This window comes from Chanodichthys erythropterus, chromosome 7 (assembly GCF_024489055.1).
Source record: "Chanodichthys erythropterus isolate Z2021 chromosome 7, ASM2448905v1, whole genome shotgun sequence".
Lineage (NCBI taxonomy): Eukaryota > Metazoa > Chordata > Actinopteri > Cypriniformes > Xenocyprididae > Chanodichthys > Chanodichthys erythropterus.
In genome coordinates, this window is record NC_090227.1 from 33,062,484 (window position 1) to 33,088,100 (window position 25,617).

At 36.9% G+C, this 25,617-nt stretch overlaps 1 protein-coding gene across 4 annotated transcripts in view; it reads right to left on the reverse strand.

Annotated features, from left to right (window-relative positions):
* The window catches only part of zfpm1 (zinc finger protein, FOG family member 1), a 101,141-nt gene that overhangs the window by 45,445 nt on the left and 30,079 nt on the right, over positions 1–25,617 (reverse strand). For 3 of the 4 annotated variants that reach the window (XR_010895522.1, XR_010895521.1, XM_067390275.1), the window contains exons 2-3: positions 12,131–12,274; positions 7,670–7,819 (exon numbers count right to left, since the gene is read on the reverse strand). Coding sequence is in view for 2 of the 4 variants with exons in the window: in XM_067390275.1 (XP_067246376.1) it covers positions 7,670–7,819; positions 12,131–12,274 (294 nt within the window). In the remaining 2 variants the exon portion in view is untranslated. Of the gene's footprint in view, positions 1–7,669; positions 7,820–12,130; positions 12,275–16,044; positions 16,079–25,617 lie in introns of all 4 variants that reach the window. The other variant, XM_067390276.1, reaches the window with a different exon arrangement.

Consider the following 25,617-nt stretch of genomic DNA (forward strand, 5'->3'; position numbering starts at 1 on the left):
TCAAAATTAACATTAACTAAGATTAATAAATGCTTTAGAGGTATTTTTTATTGTTTGTGCATGTTAAATGATGTAGTTAACTAATATTAACAAATGGAATCTTATTGTAAAGTATTACCTAAAATGCTATTGGCCTGTGTTGTCGAAATGTAAAGTCAATTATTTTAAATGCTAAAAGTGAATTTAGGCATCACATCATTATAATTTACCTTAAGAAAAATGGATATAATGATGTGATTTGCTAAAGACGTGTTATTAAATTATTAGTGTTGTTAAAGATCAACTTAAAGAGAGCATGAGATGACAGCAAAGATAAAGTAAATGTAAAAACGAGAACTGAGCATGCACAGTTAAATATCCAGTATATAACCAATATAAACAGATACAGATAATTTACAATTCCCACATGTCAGGTCAGGAATCTGGGGAACACGCTGTGCTGGGATAAGAGGGTAACGTGGGGAAGTGAGAGCGTCTGAGAATGGAAGTTAACGGTCTGACGCTGGTCCCGCTCTGCTCAGCCTCAGATAACAGCTTCGCCCGAGTCCCTCATAGTGCAGCACAACCACAGCCGGATCTCAGGAAGAAATAATGTAAGATTGCAAAAGAAGGCAAGATAATCAGAATAACTGAAAACCATCAAGCTCACAGGCTGTCTTTCTGATATATCTACACTGCCAATACATTCTCGGCGACACAGGAATTATAAAAAAAAAAAAAAAAAAAAAACACGTTTGGTACACTGGCAAAATACCAGGTGCTGTTGTACAGTGGCACTTCGTGTGACTCTCTCAAAACACCTGCCATCATGCTCCTTTCATTCCATGAACCTGTTACAACATGAAAGTTGTTAGGTTTTACACAATACACACTCTCTCTCGTATATTTTTCTAAAGAAAACAAAACTTCTGCCGCATGTAGAAGATTAATAGTCAGTACACAATTACAGATCTGCTTTAAGTTTATGTACTGGAGTCTTTTTTATAGTGTGTATTTCTTTTGTACTGTTGTGTAACCCAAATAATCTTAACCACACTAACCACATAATTGACAGCATGTCAAGATTATTAGCATGTTTAGGCTGAGCTGAATTTGTCTAGACAGATGTACCAACATAGTGGTTTCAGGTTTCCACTAAATTCTGCTTACAAAACACATTCAAGAAATTATGAGAAAGAAAAACAAAGAGACCAAGCCAAGAAAGAAAGAAATTCAGTTTAGTACAGCAGGATATAGATCATCAAAGGTCTAGCAAAGCATCAGCGCCACCAATGCCCTTCCATTGAGAGTGACAGCAGATCAAAATAAACTTGTGAATGAATCTTTTGAATTAACTTTGAAATGTGGAGCACAATTGGATATTATATCCATACACTGCGGCGCTCTGATCTAAGCTTCTTCATTCAGCAGCGAAACAATGGGTCCAGGGATGAGATTGAATGACTCGCCAGTGAATTTCACTCCTGCAGATGGGTGTTGTAGACACGTCTGATAAAACCTCAGACTGCAGGCGCTTTTGTCTCCCTGAGAACAATATAAATATGTTTAACAAGGACTACCACACGCTACTCTGTATAATAATTAAATTCAATTCACTTGTTTGAACAGTAATATTCGGTTTTCTTGGTTCATCTGATTTAAAGCTGATGTGTGAGTATTTTTACTGTAAAAAGCATAACCACTGTGGCACTATCAAAACACTGATACTCTGCTCGTTTGAGCATCGCACACAGTCTAAAGGCCTGTTCACACCAACATCGTAACTTTAAAGATAACTATATTAGTGTCCACACTAGCGGTGGTCTCGTTCTGTTTCTAAGAGTGTGCTTGTCTGCTGCTTTAAAATTCTGCATTTTCTACTGGTCACTGAGAGTTCAAGAATGCGCTCATCACTGTCACTTTTTGCCCAGCCATCCAATCACAGTGGAGGAGGGGCGGGACAAATACCACACTGACCAACCGTCACATTCTGCTTGTACAACGATAACAAACGACAACAAGCACATCTCTTCATCCAAAACTAATGCCAGAGCAAGTACGTTACAATACTACGGAAGAGGATTAAAATAAAACCATTTCGAGTTTAAAGTTGTTAAATTTCGGGAGAAAAAAGTTGAAATAAAATGTTGAGAATAAACTCATTAAATTACGAGAAAATAGTCGAGATAAAATGTTTAGAATAAAGTAATTAAATTGCTAGAAAAGTCGTTAAATTATGAGAACAAATTCGTAATTTAACGAATTTGTACTCGTAATTTAACAACTTTTTTCTCATAATTTAAATGACTTTATTCTCAACATTTTATCTCGACTTTTTTCTCGAAATTTAATGAAATTTTTCTCATAATTTAACGAATTTGTTCTCGTAATTTAAAGACTTTTTTCTCGTAATTTAATTACTTTATTCTCAACATTTTATCTTGACTTTTTTCTCGAAATTTAACGAGTTTTTTTCTCGTAATGTAACAAGTTTATTCTCAACATTTTATCTAGACTTTTTTCTCGTAATTTAATTACTTTATTCTCAACATTTTATCTCGACTTTTTTCTCGAAATTTAACAACTTTAATCTCGAGATGGTTTTATTTTTTTATTATTGCTTGGCCCTAATCCTCTTCCGTACAATACAAATACAAATTTTGCAAGAAATATATATATATATAATGCGGGTGGATTTCAGCAGTGGCGTTTAACACAGTCACTCCTACTAGCCACTTTCGCGGGTTAAATTTTATATATATAATATATACATTTTTAATTGTAATCTTTTAAAAAGGCATCTGAAATAATACACTAAGTGCAATGTAGAGTTGTCAAAAATATTGTTTTTTTGATACATATCAATACTGAAATATCTGAAAAGCTTCTAAGACTCATTCTGCGCAGAATAAATACACAGTACCAGCTGCACTTTCTTGCACTCTCATCTTTCCGACAGCGAGTTGACACGCACTCACAAACTCACTTGTTTCATTTGCTCTGGATGATTGCATATTGTGCATAATTTTACTCATTCCTGCAGATCAGGAAGGTGCAAAAGGTGCAAACATCGTTGGTGCCTATGTGTGAAACAGATACCTTCAGATTTCATCAAAAATATCTTGCCTTTGTGTTCCAAAGACAAACGAAGGTCTTACAGGTTTGAAACGACATGAGGGGGAAGAATTAATGACAGAAATTTCATTTTTGGGTGAACTAACCCTTTAAAGTGACAGCAGCCTAATATATCTGCTGCCAAATTATGAGATAATATTAAAAATATCCATGTGTATAGCAGTTTTTCCCCATGGTATCAATGTCAAAATTGTGGCCAGTGAAAATGCTGAGTGGCTAGTAACTTTGGAAAACCACTAGCCACAGTTAAGAAAATATTCACAGCAACACCTCCAATATGTGTATGTGTCTGTATTTGCAGGAACATTTCATGACATTGGACTGACATCCGCAAATACATTTCTATTTAAATTTAGTTCCACTCTCTCACTCTTTCTGAGCTGTGCTGATATGTTTTTAATTTTCCAGCGCTCAGGACTCTTCAGGAGGTCTATGCAGATTTTCCTGCTTCTCTGCTGACGCTGTAAAACCTGACCAACACCTCCGCACCTATCAGCGTCCCTGCAGCCCTCTCATCAATGCCAGTTCCAGCACCCGCAAATAATTTATCAGCCTTTAAATGCCACTGATAATATGCACACGCTGCTCCCTCCGATCCCTTATAATTAAATATGATAAAATCCCACCACACTAGGTAAATAATAATAATCATTATTATCATTGCCATTATAATGCTTTATTGGAGTAATTTGAATAACTTGTGTGGATAAGGAATGCTGATGGGGAGGGAATGCTAGCCAAGCAGGAACGTTATATGCGGAGCCAGTTTAGTCAAGGTCCTATTCCATCCTGTGAAACTCTAAAAGAGAAAGCAAGATCGAGAGAGAGAGAAAGAAAGAGGGGGAGAAAGGGAAAAAGGAGTAACGGTCCGCCAGCTAGAAGGGATTACTGTGACGGCCATTTGCATATCAAGAATTTTAAGCAGAGAGGAAAATATCAAACCCTCCAGCCAGCAAGGTCATTTTGAAGATAATTTTTTTCTTCATAATTTATTTTGCATATCATGCAGCAGGACACGTTATAGATTAAAAAGCTGCTTTGCCATATCAACCCATTCCTGACACTTCTGCCTCACCACTGCCTATCAATTCATTCAACAGAACCCCACCCTGAAAAATATTCTATAAAGATACAGAAGCAATTAACAAATAACAAGCAAGAATTTTCCATGGACGTTACGTATGGATGCTTTAAAGGACGAATAGACCACCCATGCATATTAAATTGCGATATCCTTTGATGATATGGTGAATTTGAAAAAAAATAATATTAATAATACCCATATTTCTGAGTGACAATTCTAAATGGATATATAATATGCTAAAAGGCTCATATACTTTTTCATTTTAATTCAGTAAATTGTAGAGCTTCAAAACCGATAAGGAACACATAAATAAGCATACTTGTTTATTTATGGCCCATGTTTTATCTCTATCTCTGTATCTATGAGTTTTGTGCATGCGTATACAATAAAGCTTTATATAAACTGATAAGAAGGACATTGGATGAGAACCTGCCAGCTAAGAACTTTCTGGAAACATTAGGTCAATATATGAAAGGTCAAATAGAAATAGAAAACAGAGAAATGGTCAGTACAGAATGACAAAAACACTGCATAATGACTGAAAAATATGCGGAATTCATGGGTTTGGCTGCCGCTGTCCAACCATACCATCACCTAAAGCCCACAAGAAAGAGTAAAACAGGATGTGACGTCATCAGAAAAGGCTGAGGTCAGTCTTGTCGTTAACACCAGAACTCGGCTAATGACAATAATGCAAACAGTGAACAATGAAACCATTGAACCGAACATTTAACTCCCAGACAACTTGCACCAAATGAACGCATGAACAAACACCCTGCGACTCCGCCCCTGATGCTGAGGGGCCAAAACAACAAGAAACAAGGAAAAAGTGCATGTCTGCATTGTGCAGGGGGGCGTTAGTGGGGATGGAGAGACCAATGGTGGGATGTGGGGTGGTGTGAGGGGGGTCATGATGATAAGGGAAAAATTCAGACCGGTCAAAGTTTCCCTTTTGCCAATCGTGCTCCTGATAAAGGCAGTGCCTGCTCCAGTACTGATAGAAGGCCTATCTCTCTCCTGCTCCCCCCTCTTTATTTCTCTCTCTCTCTCTCTCTCTCTCTTTCTCTCCCCGTCTTCCTCATTCTCCTGGCAGTTAGTTTGCGAGGGAAGGGGGGGGGGGGGGGAGCCTATCGCACTCACATCGCCAGCGCTGTCATCAAGCGGCAACCGCACAGCAATTAATATCACTCCAATTACTGTTAAAAGGACAGGCTGGAACAGGACGATAATAAACACATCCTTGACGTGAAAAATTAAAACACACATACACACGGGAAGACACACATATTTAGGCGATTTCTAAATATTCGAGATAAAGAAAATGCCTTGCATATTGAATCATGTCATACTCTACTAGATCCGCACTATCGCTATAAGCTGTACTGCTCAGCCGTGTGGTCCTGAGAGAAATAGATGGAGAAAAACGATAGAAAAAGCCTTATTACGTTATCCAGGCCGATATTAAAGACTACCAATTTGTTTTTACACTCACAGTGCAGTAAAATCTTAATGTTCTTAGGATGTCTTCGATTTTATACATCCAGTTTGAAGGCAAGAAAACAACTCAAAAACATCCTAGAGGTTGATGAATACTTATACTTTTGCACTTTTGAGTCTTCACCAGGGTTATTGGCGTGGGAACAACTGGGAACTGTATCCCTGGCTAAAAACCTGTTTAAACTAGCTGGTCTTCAACTGCTTTAGAGGTCTCCAGCTGAAAGAGGGCCAAAACACCTTTAAAACCAGCAACAGACCAGAATAACAGCTTAAGCCCAAAGTATAGTTCTTCGTACTGTACGGGCATCGCCAGATTTTTTTAACCACGCGTACTTGTACGTGCCGGTTGCACATGCGCATTAAATTTTTTTTGCAGTAATTAGTTTATCCACAAGGTGGCAACTGTGTCCTGGGGGCATCTATTCACAAGGTAGTCATAGAAAAACTGCATAAACAGAACAGACGGGAACACATGCAAGCTACAGCGACGATGGAGGCCTACATAGACGAGAGATTGTGCGAAGAGGTTACAAAGTACCCTCATTTTTACAACTCTAGCATGAAAGAATACAAAGATGTTTCCATGGGTTATAACTTGTGGCGAGAGATTGCTTTAAAAAAGTATACTTTCCAAGGCTGTGCGTTCGACTGTGCATGTACTAGCATACGCGTAAAAAAACAAAGTATACCCAGGTCTTTAGGCTGGTTTAAGATGTGTTTTTTTTTTTTTCTTCAGCAGGAATGGCAGTGGTTCTAAACTGATTTTGCTTTAGAACCTAGTTTGAACTAGGGCTGTCAAATGATTAATCGCGATTAATCGCATACAAAATAAAAGTTTGAGTTTGTATGATATATGTGTGAGTACAGTGTGTAATTAATTTGTGTGTATTTATATATACATATTAATGTATATATTTAAGAGAAATATGTTATGTACAAAATAATTTTTATTTATATATAATATAAATTATATAAAATATAAATAAATACATATATTTATAAATATTTCTCAAATATATACATGAATGTGTTTGTATTTATACATAATAATTATGCACTGTACACCCACATGTATTAGGCCAACTCAAACCTTTATTTTGTATGCGATTAATCGCGATTAATCGCCCTAGTTTGAACATTAAGTAGCAACCCAATATTTTTATGATAAATGTTATTTATCATAAAAAACTAAATAAAAATGCCCTCGAATTGAAACGTTTTAGTTATTAATAACTTATCAAACCTGAAAAATAATAATATTAATTAATATTATACTTATGATAAAAAATATTTATATTAAAATATACAAATTTATATTACTTCATATTTATCATGTAAATACAGACGTGTCACGTATAACAATTTAAATTATGTGTGATAGGACTAACCTGCATGTTTTCTTAGCTGCTTTATACCACAAATATAGAACATGAAGTGACCAATGTTAAAACAGCTTAGTATGAAGTTATTTGCACTGGTTATCTTACTGCAAAACAGGGCTGGGTGTATGAGAGAAACAAGTCCGAACTCTCACAGAGACTGTTAGAACATTTCTGAGATGTTGTGTGGTCAATAAATGCACTAGAGTTTTTTCTGAGTCAACAGTAATGCATTTACATGATAACTTAGTGGTCTGACCCAGGAGTTAAAGCATTGTTTAATGAGGCTCTTTTGGAAACAGGTTTGAAAGTTTATCAGAATTCTCAAACGTGCCACAAAAAGTGATTAAGCACTGGATAGTGTACAGTAGTTTCACCCTGCAAAGAGGTATGAGAATGACAGTACTTTCTCTAAAATTTACAGGCAGTTCAGACTGAATCATTTCTCTTTTTAATGCGTATCTTGATAAAGTCATGGCCTATATTGTTTCATGGCTGCCAAGCTGACAGTATGATTGCGGCTGGCCCTTCCTGAGAAGCCAGTGACTCATGTGTCAGTAAAACACTCCTGAAGGAGGGACAGATAGAGACTGACCTGGGCCGTTCCACTGGGGTTCCCCTTCCCCATCCGCCTCTTCCTCCTCCTCATCCTCCTCCTCATCATCATCTTCTGCACAGCGTTTCAGTCCTTTTTCATCTTCCTCACCCTCATCCGGCACTGCCAGGGACTCGTGCGTTCTTGGCTCTGTCAAAACCAGTGGAACAATTAGATGACAGGGAATTAATACTTAAAAATCATTCATATTCTGAAAACAACCAGAGTTTATGTTCGTATGACATTTTGATTTTTGTGTTATATTATCATTTTTTAACACGACCAGCAAATTGCACAGTACCCCTTACTTATTAAATCTGTAGATGCTTCTGCGACTTTAAAGTTAACTTTTGTCACAGCTGCTAATGGGGAGCAAATCTGAGAAAATATTTATTACCATGAGATTGTATTTTGCACTTTTTTTTTTAAAACATTTTTTTCACTCGTTTTACATTTTTATTGTATTCCAAATAAATATGATATAATATTTATTATACACAGACACTGTTCAAAAGATTGGGATCTCTTATGCTCACAAAGGCTGCATTTATCTGATCAAAAATGATCAAAATATTGTGAGATATTATTACAAATTGAAATAACTGTTTTCTATTTAATATATTTTAAAATATATTTTTATTTCTGTGATGGTAAAGCTGAATTTTCAGCAACCATTACTCCAGTCTTTAGTGTCACATGATCCTTCAGAAATCATTTACATATGCTGATTTGGTGCTCAAGAAACATTTCTTATTATCAAATGTTATCATAGTTGTGCTACTTAATATTTTTGTGGAAACCATGACATTTTGTTTCAGGACTTTTTTGATGTACAGAAAGTTTAAAGGGCAGCGTTTGTTAGAAAAATAAATCTTTTATACAATTATAAATGCATTTAACAGTAACTTTTGATCAAATGAATTTATTATTGCTGAAAAAAGCATTAATTTCTTTAAAAAAAAAGTTACCTTTAAACATTATTATATTTTTAAATGATATAAAATGAAATAAAAAAATTCCACATATTATTAATATTTTCATTTTTTATTTATAATATTACCTTGCATTTAGCATGTGATTATTACATTACGTCTCATGTTTCATTTTCGTTTTATTGTTCTCCAATTATCTCTAATACTCAACAAATGAGCGTGGTCTCGCTCTGACGATCAAATGCGGCTGACAGAGAGGCCTGTGTGATTCAGCAACACAACATCTTAGGATAAACCCGACCCATACGCTTTTGATTTACCAAGCGAGAATTGGAAACCCCTGCCAACAGACGGCCAGCGTCTTCCTTTTATTAAGGCGATCTTTTACATCAGTGTGAAAGACAAGAGTACAGATCTCCCAGACATTGATGCCAATGATTACTAATTCTCTTTGATCAATGTGATCACCTTACTGATAGCAGTCTCTCTTTTGGTTGGTTGAGTGCCAGTGTAACGTATGAGTAAACTGACATGACTTCTTGCTCTTTTCTCTCCCACACTCCACATTTTATTCCTCTCCCCTTCCCCAACTCCCCTCCCATTCACCCTACCTCGATTACAACTCATCTGTGGTGCACAAAGGGCATGTTTACCCTTGCATTCCCGTGGCGATAAACAGCGATAGCTGCCGATCGATACCGGCCATAAACATGCCGCGGACAGAGCTGCTGTTATTAATGCAACAGTTTGGAGATTAGATCTTCATCATCAAATAAATCACACATGAACACGCCCTTTTCGTCAGCCTCGACAATTCCACCCAGGCCCAACCGCCATTCTCAGCCCGTCCCAGCGCATGCCGTCCCATGACGCGCCTCCCTCCCTGCCTAAGAAGCCCTATTATTTTCAGCGATAAATCACATTGAATGGCACATTGATTTTATCCTGCAGCGCTCAGCGTGGGGAGAGGAGCTGGAGCCACAGTTATTGCATTTAATATTATCAATATAATCTTCCATATCATCTGAGCAGAGACGACAGGTATCAGGAAAAGAGGGCGGGCTGGATGGGAGCTGCCACCATCCTGGCTCCCCGGCATACTCCTTAGTCTACCAGCACATGCAAACACACACACACCCCATCGCCAACCCAACAACCTCCTTTCATCTGATAACAGCAACTTCCCTTGTCACACCTGGAGGGCAAAGTCACCCAACATGCTCCATTCTTCCTGGCTGGCCTCATTTTTTAGAGTCAATTTTCTGTAAGTTCTTTCTCCCAAACAGATCATCATGGCAGGGTCAAGTTCTTTTCTTGTAAAGTACACCTAGCTCAACTATATCGCCTCCGAGTGCAACACGGCGCCCAAAGTGGGGCTAGCTGGTGTACAGGCTAAGATGTTTCCATCCAGTTAACTATTTCAGCCTCGGTGAAACCGTAAGCCAGATCAAGCCCGCAATCAGACCTCCTCACCGGGTTTGAGATAACAAAAGGTGTTCTGGAACACGGAGCCATCTTTGCTTAAAGCTTATCAGCTTCTCTGCTGATATGGATGAGGACTTCACCATCAGATCTTCCTTCGGATTGCTTCAGACTGACCCTTTCACATGGAAACCAGCAGCCGCTTTGTCATTAATGATTATTAAAAGGTGGTATTTTCATTTATATTTATTTTTTTACAGGTGGTTATCGACACTGTGTGTCCTGTGACTGGTTGAGTGTTTTTCTGAAGCAGTTATCAGTTGGTTATCGCCTGTCTTTTTCTCTCCCAGATGGTGGATAAGGGAGCTTGCCTTTATTAGCCACTGCTGGCCTGATAAAGACCTGGTATTGATCGCAGGTTGAAAGAGCAGGTTCGTCAAACACGACTGATTTACAGAGGCTGATAATAGCAGCACTGGGCAACAGTGGAGCCCAGAGGGGTGGGGGCGAGAGATTGATAGAGGAAAAAGAGCTAAAGAAACACGTTAACATAGACCCTCTTTTCACACTGGAAAATAGGAGGATGACAAACATCACCTCAAATACAAACTTGCAAATGCCATATACTCACTTGTCTAAACGCACACACAAACAAAACAGGACAATCTCTAAACTAGTCACGATTAGCACCTGACAGAATTTCCATGCGTTTATCAAAAGCAGCCAACGAACCGGCTCTTATCTCCTCAGTCCCCAATTTCACAAGAACAGGAATTTTCCAGATTAAAAAAAAAGGAGGAAAAACAGAAATCTTAACTAAGAATGTGACTTAAATATCTTAAGGCTAGAAAAACAGACAGAAAGTGCAACAAGGCAACCATATACAGTACATCCATGTCTGCAAAACTACAATTATTTTACCTCATTTAAGATTAAATTAAAAATAAAATGCGTATAATTTGTTTATTTAAGTCTATAAAAGATAGTCTATAACACTTCCATGAACTAAACTAGGTATTAAAACAATCTAATCATATACTTTGATGGGCTCTCTTCAGAGGAAACTTGATTAAACAAAGATTTCTGTCTCATCCAGCAAGTGTTTTTTTTCACTGAAGAGAACAATTATTTTATAAAGTAATAGTTCTTTCACTATTTACACTCTTTTGTAATTCCCAACCAGTATGCTATTATTTTTTTCCATAACACCAAAAAACGTAATTTTTGAAGAATCTTTGCATTGATTTTTCATACAATGACATTATAGTGACCACATCAAGCTTTAAAAAGGACAAAAAAAAAAAAAAAACCATATACAAATTTTTTTTTCATTAAAAAAATGAAGTAAAAATAACAAAAATAATGACTCAACACTATATAGACTGGTGCATGTATGATGTCAGAACCTGGAAGACTAGGCTAATTGGCCGCTGGTTCCTTCGAGATTTTCCTATGGGGTTTTATAATGGGGTTTTTCGATTTATGTGTAAAATAACGCCTGTGGTAAACATAACTTGACTATATTTTGATGTTTTGCACCACTCTATCCCAAGTTCACTGAAAACTCTGTAGCTCTCATTTCAAATATGGCAGCTTTGGAATGCGTGTCAGGTTGGACATCAGCAGCAGCAAACATCAATGTCTCTTGCATGTTCATTAACATTTATATAGAATGCTAGTGGATTTTCAGTGAAAAAATTCAGTCTATATTTCAAACAAGCTATCACATGGCTCCAGAAGTTCATAGATTTATGCTTCTTTGATTGTGTTTTTTATTTTTGTTTTTCTTTGTCCTTTTTAGAGCTTGATGTGAATGTTCTGAATGTGTGAAAATTCTCCTTCTGTATTCCACTGGGGGGAAAAAGGCAAATAAGTTTATAACAATATGAGAATGAATTTCAATTGTATCCTTTAACTACCCCTTTAAGTCGTATGGCAAAAAGAAGCCATTTTACGAAATCCAGAATATCAGATGTGAATAAGATATCTAATACTGTTATCAATAGACATCAGTGTTAAAACGGTTTCATCACAAAACAATACAGGAACATTCAGACGGCTTCTGACGATTTTCTTAAGTCAGCCGTTTTAGTATGCGTCGTTTCACCTTCGTTATAAAGTGGTGTAAATGAAGGTGGACTTGAACCGTCACACTCTGCAGAGTCCTCCTGGTCTGAAGCTCCGCCCTCCTCTCCTGACATGCTTACATCATCAGATGGATCCTCACATCCATTAAGATCCCCAATAGAGCCTGCAGAGAAAAACAGAGAGAGTGCGGTCATAAAAAGAGGAGCAATATAAAGTAAAAGTCATCCAACATTAAAAGGCCTTTTAAAAGATCCCATATCATGCCAAAGCCTCAGTTGAGAGGCTTTAGATAATGTGAATATATGCTGTTGATATCTTAAAGGAAGTAGGGTGTTCCGTAAATAAAAAGTGATAAAGTACATGATTAAGAAAGTAAATTCCGTTTCATTTCAAACCCTCTTTCTACAAGTCTTTTACAGTTTTAATTGGTTGGAAATCCCAGAGCTTCAGACCACAAGGAAGTAAATGAACACGGAGTGTGTCTGTGTTGTATCGCTTGCCAGGGTGATTAACTCATTTGTATAACTCAATACATTCCCAGTTGGCAGTGGCTGAACAAAACATTACACTTTCAAACCATGATGAGATAACCAAACATTGGTGTTTAAAAATACCTATTTAATTAGTTGATTTTTAAAAAAAAAAAAAAAAAAAAAAACCTTTCCAGAAGTAGTAAAACTATTTTTGAACATAAAATCTGTTTTAAATGATAATATTCTCACAAAGCGCTTTTATTGTATGGCTTGTTCCCTCTAAAATAAATGAACGCAGACTGACAAGGGCTGCTGTAGTGGACGCCATTGCATGTTAATTCAACCCTCGTCGACCGTATTGTTATTCTAATTAGGTTTGAGATGAGCAAAACTACAGTGCTGAAAAGAATCACGTACATTTTCACAATGCAAAACTCAACCAGGACACCCACTATTTTATGTATCTGCATCTAAGCAAAATTACCAGAGGTTGGAAAATCGGATTTTACCACAGGTTTTGGTAAATTAATTTTCATTAAGTTGTGATGAACAGGGAGGGGATTGTTCGGAGCTAAAGCCGTGACTGGAGGCGTATATATTTACACTTCCTAGAACAAAGAGGCCTATAATCTATACAAAGCACACAACAATACCCGTGAATAAAGAGCCTTGTAGAAAAAGGCAAAGGCAATTTTTCTAATTCTGTTAATTTCACTTCCAAAGCAATTAAAACGAGGCGGAGATAATGCTTGGAAACAATCGCTCCCTGACAAAGTGTTTCTGTCTTTGTAAATGAAACATCTTTAGGCTAATTTCGACTTCCACGCCTGCATGGTTCACTGTAATTTCAGATAAAATTAACACACTTAGATTTGGACCTTAATAATAAAGGACGCGAGAGAGAGAAAAGTAAAAAAGATCGATCCCATATGCCATATTTTTAGAATGTAGTCTGGGCATTGCTAGATCTAATTTTCTATATCTGTGGCGACATTTTCATACAATTAATTTTCCTTTAATCATAATTGTACAAAGAGGCTCCTCTGTTTAAAATTCCAATTACATTTCGTGTTTAAATGTAAGTCTGAATTATGATTTTCTTTCCTATTACCGCTCTGGTTAAATGAATAAATCGCCGCATCACTGCTTACAGACATCAAATGGCGCGGAAAAAAGTTTCTGCTCTCCCTCTTCGTCTTGTACAAGGAATAATATGTATCTTTCACAGAAATTAAGACAGAAAAAGGGTTGTCTACATTCAGAATGTCAGCAGACAACTTTGTTTGCCATAAATTTAATGAGAAAAAAAAAAGAGATGAAAAATCTGGCACTCAATGACATTTAACATGTAGAAACATGAGAGCTTTTTGAAATATACAGTGAGATAAATGTCTGAGATTGTTTTAACCTGTAAATTTATAGTAAAAAAAACAATAATTTAAGATTTAAAATAAATGTTATGGTATAAAATTGTTTAAATGATAAAAATGCTAACTTTTCCCAATCCACGTTTAAGGACTAAACTGTCAACTGTAAAAGCCCCTATTTTGTCTGTTATACAAAGCAAAAGAAAGAAGATGAACTGAAAGAAATACACTTTTGAGTTCTAACTGGCACTCGAACAGACAGAACAAAGTGAGAAAGCTGATGAAGGCGGAGGAGATAGGGCTTTATTAAGCAGCCCCCGTCCACATCAAACCAGTGTGCTTAGCGGCAGTGATTAAACCAAGAGACAACACATCAAACCTGAGCCCTGATTAAACGAACAAACTTCCTCACCCTCACGTTAATCACCACATTACCAAACAGCCAAAACACACTGGAAAAAAAGAACACTGCTTGTATCGGGAAATCAGGGACTTGTGAAGAAAGATACTTCGAGGAGAACAGTGAGCCTTTGGTGGGAGTCCACGTGTGTGTGTGTGTGTGTGTGTGTGTGTGTGTGTGCAAGCATTCAAGGAAGAACTGCGGTACCTGCGGTACTTATAATTTCAAGCACAAGTGGCTACACGCATTGATCAGAGCCAAGGGCATTAACACGCTCTTGGTAATTAAATGGATCCAAGGGTTAGACCGGATCCCGGGCACTTGAAAGCACGGAATCCCACATAAATCAAAAGGAGACTTCTGCTTAAATGCATCATTTGAGTACTGAAACGGCTGATGGGAATACGGATCAGTTTATATACAGACAGGTAAAAGGAGCTATTGATCTGTGAGCTGGAAATGCGCTGAAATGATTGATGAGCCAGTCGAGTGCTGAGACACAGGCCTGGCTGGACGGGACTCGTGTCACCAGCGTCGCTGGAGCCGTAGATAAGCCGGGAGCCTCTGGGCTTGCGCACCACTGGCAGGACCTCTGCGGACACACTGCCGTACAGGAGTGGACTTTCACTTGCTTTGCCAAGACTCGCTCCATCTCTGTTTCTGCCAACACAGCATGCTGTGTGAAATGAGGTAGTGAATAGCACTCTTGTGTTCATTCAGGAAAACGGAGTAACTTCATCCACACAAGGCCAAAGAGTCTTGTCATTGACAAGACACCATTCACAATTAGAAACAGGCATCGGTGTAATATTATTAATCATTGTACTAAATTAAAGGTGCCCTAGAATAAAAAATTTAATTTATCTTGGCATAGTTAAATAACAAGAGTTCAGTATATGGAAATGACATACATTGAGTTTCAAACCCCATTGCTTCCTCCTTCTTATATAAATCTCATTTGTTTATCTCAACATAACACCGACTGTTACGTAACAGTCGGGATCATTAATATGTATGACCCTAATATTTGCATATATGCCAGTCCATGTTAAAGGCATTAGAATGCATTAGAATGCATTGCATACAGCATGCATGACGAACATCTTGTAAAGATCCATTTGAGGGTTATATTAGCTGTGTAAATGCGCTGTAATATAGTTGAGAGCTCGTGTGGCAGGGAGCACGTGATTTAAAGGGGCGACGCGCTGCCAAAATCAGTGTATAGTTAATGATGCCCCAAAATAGGCAGTTAAAAAAAAATAAAAAAAAATCTATGGGGTATTTTGAGCTGAAACTTCACAGACACATTCAGGAGACACCTTAGACTTATATTACATCTTGTGAAAAAGCATTCTTGGGCACCTTTAACAGTAGAGTCTCTAGGCCACACAACATCACGTGTTCGATAAGCTCATTTTAAAGTGCTTTAATACATGGTATGTTGTTCATTTTCACAGTTATACAGTTAAAGGCCATATAGCAAGAATGCCCCAAAAGACTGGGTTGAAATCATTAATTATGTATAACAAAATGAGCAGTGGTGTTGCATGTTATATTCCATCTAAAATTAATTGAAAGAGCATTTTGTGAATTGTTTTTGCTAAATTATTGTACACAATCTATTAAAAGGTAATTAAAAATGGCAAAAATCTTGAGCTTTACCCTAAAAATGAACATTTTATCATTTACTCACCCGTCAAGTTGTTCCAAACCTGTATGAGTTTCTTCTGTTGAACACAAAAGAATATATTTTAAATAATGTAGGTAATCAAACAGTCGATGGACTTACATAGTAGGAAAAAATTAAATTATGGAATGGCTAACGTCAACGGTTTGATTACCAACCATCTTTAAAATATCTCCTTTTGTGTTCAACAGAAGAAAGAAACTCATACACGTTTGGTAAAACATGAGAATGAGTAAATGATGACAAAATTTTTGGGTGAACTAGCCTACTTCTATTTAAAAGGATAGTTCTATCATCATTTATTCATTTCATGTTGTTCCAAAGCCATATGATTGTGCTTCTGTGAAGCACAACAAGGCAGGGGTGTAGTTTGTGGGGTGGGGGTGGGGGGAGGTAACCCCCCCAATATTCAAAGCCATCAGTTACAATCCCCCAAATACAATACAACCATACCAAAAGTTGAAACCAAATCTACGCCCTTGCAACAAGGAGATGTTTGAATGAATGTTCATGCTGCTCTTTTCTATACAATGAAAGTGGATGGGTACAACAGGTTTAGGTTTTTTTTCCCAAGCACCATGAAAGCAGTCTAAACGCCTCATGCTAAGTCTTTTGAGGCCATTCAATAGTTTAATACAATAGTAAATAGAAGTTATACAGGTTTCAAAAGACATTAGAGTAATTAAACAATACCTCTGTATAATTCCTTTAAAATCTGAACTGAAATATTAAAGAGAGAGAGAGGCTTAAAAATAAACACATTCAGGACCACAGTATATTTACTTAATATCTTTTATACTTGCCAAAGCATGAACATAAAGAGTAAGAGCGCCAGCCAAACAAAGAAGAATAATTATCAAAAACTCTTAAGACAGAGCATGAACACAGAACAAATAATATAGTTATACTTGACGAGGCTCGTTAATAATGAAATAAAAAGAGTAAACAGTGCAGGAAGATACTGTTCTCATTTCCATCAGTCAAATCACACGAGTGAGTGATTATAATACTTATGATAATGACTGATTATTGTAAGGTGATAATGTGTGGTGATGGTATTCATGTGCGGCGGGCATCGGAGCACTTCAAACAGGCCTAACTGATCCTCGCCTTGGATTTGTCAGCAGGTTGTCAAACATCAAACAGTCGTGAGCCCAGGACACTGCAAAGAGGCACATTTTAAAGACATCCCTCGATTTCCTTATCTTCTTCTCTCACTCTATGCTTCCTATTTTACTTTTTACATCCCTCCATCATGTTACTGTCTGCACCTTTTCTCTGCCTCTCTCTCGGCTCTTTCCTTTCCCCATTACTCTCTCTCCTTTCTTTCACTCTTCATCTCTCTCTCTCTCTATCCACACAGAGTGACTGGGAGCGTCACTCTGTGTGGATAGCTGCGAGCCGTTCTCGGTTATCGCCTCCTGCAGACTCTACCGGTCTGATCTGTCTCCTCTTCATTAAGCAAATACGCCGACGTGGAAATGAAAACATAATAGCTATTTGATTTCCAGCGAGATATTTTGCATATTGGTTCGGAGCTGATAGTGGAATTTCATCAAGTCATTTTTTTTCATGCTTTAAAACCTGAATTACTGAGCTGGGCGGCTTCGGCAGGATTTCTTTACATTGCTGGGAAGAGGGAAGGGAAAAAAAAAAACAGAAACGGCAGCAGCAGTTCCCCAGGAAGACTACTTAAACGATTAAATATCCCCCACTCCCCTTTTTCTCCTTTTGATAACAGGGAGGGAAAATTTAAAGAATTCACAGTGCTTTAGGTTCAACTATACTAATCAGAGATAGAGAGAAGAAAATTAACTCCTTAATGAGCAGGAGCTGTCTGCCAGATAATGGTCAAGGAGAGGCGATAGGGCTAGAGACTGAATGAGAGAGAAAGAAAAGAGGAATAAAAACATAGATGGATTCACTGAACAGGGGAGAAATCAGATTTTACCCCTGCTCTGGAAATTGTTCTTTGTGTCCACAGAGGGCAGGTGCGATTGTCGGCAACGATATCTCTAAGGTTACAAGCCAGTCGAGTCGCCATAGAGATGGATGGTGCATCTGAGGGTATTTCTCATGCCCCTTTGAGAGAAAAACTACCCCTGCAAGTACAGATCAACAAACCTGCTCTCACCAATTTATCAGACCCTTCCTGTAGAGGGTAAAAAGCCCAGCCAAAATACGTCTGAGTTCTATTTTCTGTGTTGGAACAATTACGCTGATACAGTTCTCTTACAACATATATATAAACGTCATATTCAGGGGAAAAGATACTGAACGTTTCAAGTTATTACATAATATTGAGCCTCAAAAATCCACATGAAAGGAAATTCTCACACCTTTTGACCAGCTTTTCTAGCCCTTAATGAATGATTTTTAATTTTGTAGCCAATTAAATATTTTGGAGCGGAGCAAAAATTACATATTCACTATAGAAATCACCATGATTCTTTTGATTTTGTTACATTTATATGGCTTTTCCAAGCCAGTCTTAATATCCCATGTCAGTTTTCCATAATGGGAACCCAGTACATGGCAAGTCCATTTTTTTACCACTGTTTTTTTCATATGTGGCATAGACAGGACTGGAAATGTAAGGGGGGGTCAGAAAAAAAAATCCTATTTGTTGGCAATTTGTCAGAATATTTATAATATCATTCAGAAGTTTTAGGTCAGTAATTGGGGTCATGTTTTAATTTCTTAAAAAAAAAAAAAAAAAAAAAACTTTTATTCAGTGAATAAACATTTAATTGATCAAAAGTCACAGTAAAGACATTTATGATACTAAAAAAATTATATTTCAATTAAATGCCATTCTTCTCAACTTTCAATTCATTAAAGAATCCTTAAAAAAAATGTATCACAGTTTCCACTTAAATAATAAGCAGCACAGCGGTTTTCAACATTGATAATAATAAAAATTTCTTGAGCACCAAATCAACATATTAGAATGATTTCTGAAGGATCATGTGACTTAAGACTGGAGGAATGATGCTGAAAATCCAGGAATGAATTTCATTTTAAAATATATTACAACTTTAAAATATTTCACAATATTAGTGTTTTTACTGTATTTTTAATCAAATATGTAGCCTTGTTGAGAATAAGAGACATATTTCAAAAAACCTTACCGTTTTAATGATAATGTTTACTATACAATTCTCAATATGACAAGAAAAGGTCAGAACACTCTCTGAAAAACATAAGCATTGTTTGTCCCCTTTTCCTGGAGAGGTGAAAAGGTGCATTTTCCCTCTTGAGTCACTGCTAAACACCCTGGTACTTCATCACACACACACACACACACACGTCTTACACCAAGCCACATCTCTGCTTCACTCCTCCAACCTTCCTCCCATCACCAGAACAGCAGAAATAGACTAAACAGATCATACGTGAGTACACGGACTCATATCCGAGCATGTGCGCCTGTGTATGTTTGCAAAGTGAGACACGATAGGAAAGAGGGGGCGTGTATGAGTATTTATGTGAGAGAATGATTGAAAAAGAAAAGCTAGGGGTGAGGGAGAGAAACAGAAGGGTGAAAGGAAATGATACACACACACACACACACACACACACACACACAAAAAAAAAGCTGGCAGCTGTGGTTGCCAGTATAATATGTAAAAAAAAGCAGTAAAAATGTAAAGATATTTTCTGCTTACTTGGCAAGGCCATGCTGCTACTAAAATCTGTTGTGTGGTTTTTACATATACTGACATCCACCATAATAACAGAGGGAGTAAAAGAAAACTACATGATGAATCAACGTCCATCACATTCACAAGTAGCTTTTCCACAAGCTGTGGTAATATATAGAAGGTGCACAGTGTCATGCACACAAATACAAAACCATGCAATAAACATTCATTTAACAACATAAAACCCTAGTGTACATCACTGATAACAAAAAAACTAAGAAACATAATCATGTGAAGTGTCACTGGGAATGTCGGTTTACAGCTTAACACTAAATTTTAAGATGATGTGTTCTTTTTACTTCCAAAAAAGGTACATTTAATAGTAAAATTTGATCTTTTTACTGTAAATTTAAATTAAATTTAAGGTTAGATATTTTATAGTTTTCGCTTGTATATAGTAAGGTAATTTACCGTTAACCAATTAACAGATTTTTACCATCACATTTTTACAGTTAAAATTACAATCATTTTTTACAGATGCAGAGGAACATTTTCAGCTGAAGGTCAGGCAAAAAGTTGAAAGTCTAGAAAAGAGTGTGTGTGCATTATGTGTGAAATGCCCATCGCTAAGATTGAACGTGTGTGTGTGCGTATGTGTGCCTTCTCAATAGCCTTGCAAGTTGTTCGTGGGGAAAGACAGATATGGATGGATGAAATAAGTAGTTGATTCAGCCGCCCCTCCTCCCCGGGAATCTTGGATGGTGGGAAAGTTGAAATCTGCTGCTATTTTCTATCTTTTATCAGGCGGCTTATCTTCTGGCTCTTGTCTGCGTGCCTGGCTTCGATAGTCCAGGGTCTCCACTCCGGCTGCCTGGCAACTTTACTCCCCCCAGTTCAATCTCTCCTCCTCTCTCCTCACGCCACGCTCACCCCACCTTACAAGCAAGTGCAGGAGGAGCAAAGCGGAAAACTTCTGTTTATGATTAAAAGCGGAAATGTTCTTAAGAATTGAGGATGGACAAAGATGTTCTAAAACCTAGATAGTTGACTACCAAAACAGCATTACAGGGCCAAGATGGCGGCAAGCTGAGATAAATTAAGGCTAATAGATTAATCGATTTTTAATCAATATTCATTTTGATGAACTGATAACACTTCTTAAATTCCAAAACTGATCTTTATGCTGTTTATTGCTGATGTGTGAACAAATCTTCACCAAACATGCTTGTCACATGCCTCCCATCCAGTAATCGCAATAAGCTTGTGCTTTGTTACTTTTTACATAAAACAGCCTCAGCTTTCAAATTCTGTCAATTTTATCATGAAACTCAAACAATAAATGTTGTTTTGGTGCCACCTTAGTTCAAATTACATGAAATAACAAATTGAAGTGAAATCATACTTATATTATTAAGCAGAATAACTACCTTATGTGCAATTTAAATGTATACAACATATTTATTTGAGTGTTCACCATTATATCTAAAAATGTATATGCACTGTATGTGAGATATATCCAAATAAATTGATACTGAATTGAAATCTAATTGAATCAGGAGCTTGTGAATCGATTTGTGAAATTTGATTCAATGCCCAGCCCTAAGTAAAATGTTGATTATAAAGGCCAAAGCATACTTCAGTTTTGACGAAATCTCTTAACATATGCATATTGTGGTTAAAAAAGTCTGGATGAACACATGCAGTACCACCCATACTATGCTAATGATGAAATTTATGTCACATGCACTGGATGCTTACATTTGCATACATGCAAAAACCAGTTAGGCTACTTCAAGGCTCCAAGTATACTTCAGGCTTTAATTTACTTTAATTTAATGAATTCAGTACCACATAACACCAATTAAAATACAAAAAAATTGACTCTTTTAACCCATTATGTCTTATGGTTATTTGATTATAACTTATTAGCCTAGTAACATGCTAACATCAGTTAACAGTAGGCAGCTCACTAGGTTTATAATGGAGCTAGTAAGTGTGAAAACAGCATAAAAAGAATCTGACAAGCATATGGACACAGCATTATCATGCTTATTTATCCGACACCGATTTTGGCACTTCTTTTGTATGAAGCACCCCTCCCACCCATCACCCAAATGCAAGTTTAGATCAATACGCAAACGCATGTTTGTGTATGTTAAGCTAAACAGTCTCTAAGCCGCATCAAGCTCTCTGTCTATTCAAAAGGGGTCAGGGCAACAGCTGCCGAGACGCGTCTAATAGAATAATGAGCATCGGTGCAAACAGATCCGTGGGGTTATGCAGGGGTCACAACCTGTTAACGCACATACAAGTGTAATACAGGCAGGCACACACACTGCTCTCAGTTTGCTCACATTCATGTTTCAGCTAAAGATTGTTTCCAAATTCTGCATTAAATAGTAGTTAAGCTCTATATTGACTTGCCTGTCAGCAAAAAAAAAAAAAAAAGTGTTTGCAATTATGCACTTTAAATGGAAATATAATCATTAAACTGCCCCGTAGACTTCTATTACAAGTGCATTTCTGTCAGGGGTGGGGTAGACACGATTAACTGGTAGAAATGTATCAACTGGTAGCGATTTTGGACTATTCTCTCTATTGTGGTTATGCAGTCACGTGACGCTGCCATGTTGCACCATCATGAAAGCTTATCATTTGCATGCATTTTTAAGCATTGTTGTTTAACCCTTTAGAACCAAAGCTAAAATAGCCCGTTTTCAGCCCATATTATGCTTTTTTTAATTATAAAATTCTCTAACAATGTGCTATCTTCAAGTGCAAGGTGTCATTCTTTTTCAGAAAACAACTGGCTTTCAATAAATTACAGTTATTGACCATTAATGTATATGGTGAGCTTGTAAATAGAATTTAAATAGAGGAAAATAAAAAAAATAATAATAATACATTTTCTGATTTTTATTTAGAAAAAAAGAGAAAAATGATGATCGAAAGTTTTCATTCAGGAGAATTTTTTTTATACACGCATACATATACTACATATGCACGCATCGGCATGCATACATTTACCGCACGGACACATTATACAGATGCACACAGCAAATGCGAAATGCGAGTCTCATTTAGCCTCCTCCCAAGTCTTATAAAAAAAAAAATAATCCCAAATGACTGTGTACTCCTTCGCCATGTTTTTGTTTGTTTCTTCTATTATTTATGCGATCCAAAACTCCCTAAACTGCCACGCTCCATATCGCTCTGTGCAAATCTCTCCCCGAAAGCGGCTGCCATTTGCTGACGGAAGGCACAAAATTACCATAATAACCCTTATATTGCCAAAAAGTCCATGTTGTGTATTGTCTGCAGCAAATTGAATGATTACAATGGCACAAATGGGTTCAAGAGTTACGGTAACATGAATACAGCTTGGTTGGATGTATCGCCGACGACACATCCGGTTTTAAAGGGTTAAAAACAAGTTATTTTAAACAGTTGAATCACATAATGCAGCAAAAGAGAACTCATTTTGTTATGTGCACGCTAGGGATGCAAAGGGATGGAAAATTTCCGGTATATTTCCAGAAACTTTTCAAAATTTCCCAAAAGTTTCCAAAAATCCAGGAAAGTTTCCAGAAACTCTGGAAATTTACCAGAAATTTACCAGAAATTTTCCACCCCTTTGTGTGTGAGCACTGTCTGAAAGTAGTCATAGAGAGTGTGAGTACTGAACTGAGTTCTTTTTGCCACCATATGGCTTGAACGGTCAAATACACACACTTGTCTCAAAATGCCCGTCTTTGCGAGGATCTTCATTAACAGTCAAAAAGAATTATATTGTTATTGTGAATTAAATTAACTCTTGATATAAGATTTTGATCATATTGCCCACCATTAATTTCTGTATTTCTATAATTTCTTTTATACTATAAGCATAACTAAAGCCAAATAAAAGATCTTGATATTGTCTTTTTTAATGACACTCACCTCATCAAATACTGAACAAGGTAAAAGAGACTCCCCTAGTACTAGCAAAAGGCCTCTCAAAGATATTGTTGCATTTGTTATCAGACCCTAACTTGATTGATATGAGCTGTCCTTGGATAAGCCTGAGGCAATATTCAGACACATTCTTTTCCCATGAAAACTCCTTCAATTAAAGCAGCATGAGCCAACAAAAGAAACGAGCGCAGATTAAATTAATATCAAAAGTATACATTAACATCAGACGCCGTAACCTTCAAGACAATAAGCACGTTTGCATGTGTGTTTTATACTATATCTTACAACGAATGTATCAGTGATAGAATGCATCAACGAGGCGGATGGGTTGAAAGAGTAGAGGGAGGATGAGAGCAATCCCTCTTAAGACTCATCTTCACCCAGAACATTTCTGAGACTCTTCAGAGGAAAGGGAGAGGCAGCCATCGCAACGGTATGTGGAGGAGATGCCTCTCATATTCCTTCCCTCCCTCTTTTCACCGTTCCATCATGCCCTTCACTTTCTGCTCTGACAGATTCATAATCAACCCCTTACTAGTGACGATTCTCATTCTTCACACACATTCTCACACACACACACAGACATGCACACGGCCTTCACCGGTTATCCAGACTTTGACCCTGAGATCTGAGCTTCAAGAAGACATAAGTTGTACAGATCTTCCAGCTCCCCCGTACAGACACATCCCCAGCTGTTCCAGTCCAGAGTAAAGACTAAACATGGCAGATCATGCAAACACACCGCGGATGTGCAGACTGGGGCACAAGACCACATGATGCCCCAAAGAAGAACAGCAGAGGGCGTGACTAAACTAATAGTAATTGCCATTGATGACATTTTACTTCCGTAGTTGATGAGTTTGTGAATTACAATAGTTTGAATTGTGAAAAAAGTGGTAGTTCTATACTAGGATGAAGTAATCCAATATTACACAGCTTAAATGATGTCATAGTTCACAATACAACCAGGAATATGCATTAAGAATGTAGACAGGGTTCATTTGAATTTCATGTTATAATACATATATTATACAAAATATTGAGATGGGAAAGGGAACTGTAGCACACAATGACATGAAATGGACATTGCAAACATATACATGTTTAAAAAATAAAAAATAAAAACTACTGTTTAAATGTTTGGGGTCAGTTCATTTTTTCTTTTATTTTTTTGAAAGAAATTAATACTTTTATTCATCAAGGATACATTAAATAGGTCAAAAGTGACAGTAAATACATGTATAATAAAACAAAACACAAATTATTTCAAATAAATGTTGTTGTTTTTTAAGGTTCTATTCATCAAAGAACCCTCAAAAATTGGTGTATCATGGTTTCCACAAAATATTAAACTGTTTTCAACATTAATAATAACAAGAAATTAATCATAATGGCATATTAAAATGGCTGAAAATTCTGTGTTGCCATTACAGGAATAAATGACTACATATTAAAATAGAAAGTGTTATTTTAAATTGTAATAATATTTCAGTTTTACTGTCTTTACTGTATTTTTAACCAAATAAATGCAGCCTTGCAGACTTCAAAAAAAGATCATACGATCTTACAACTTTTGAATGGTTGTGTACATTTAAACTAATACATGCGTTTTATATATAAATACTTTTGTAGTGCGAGTGTGTATATTTTCTTCTCAACTCCTTGTCAAGAGGCAGAGAAAAGCCCTTTATGGCTCTTGTATAATTGTTATGACTTAATCACCATAAAAGCACATAAAAACAGACAACATAGTGAGCTACTGGCCAGGAGCTGAAGCAGACAGACAGGATAACTGTTATATACACACACACATACTAAAACACTTCAGCGGCCAGCACTGCTTCTAAACAATTCACTCCTCTCACTGATGTCATGTGAACCATTAATCGTTACCTAATGGTTTAAATATTTTCTTAATTTTCTTAATATAAGCTGGATATGAGGGACATCAAATGATATCGTTCCTTTCCTAGAGAAAGAG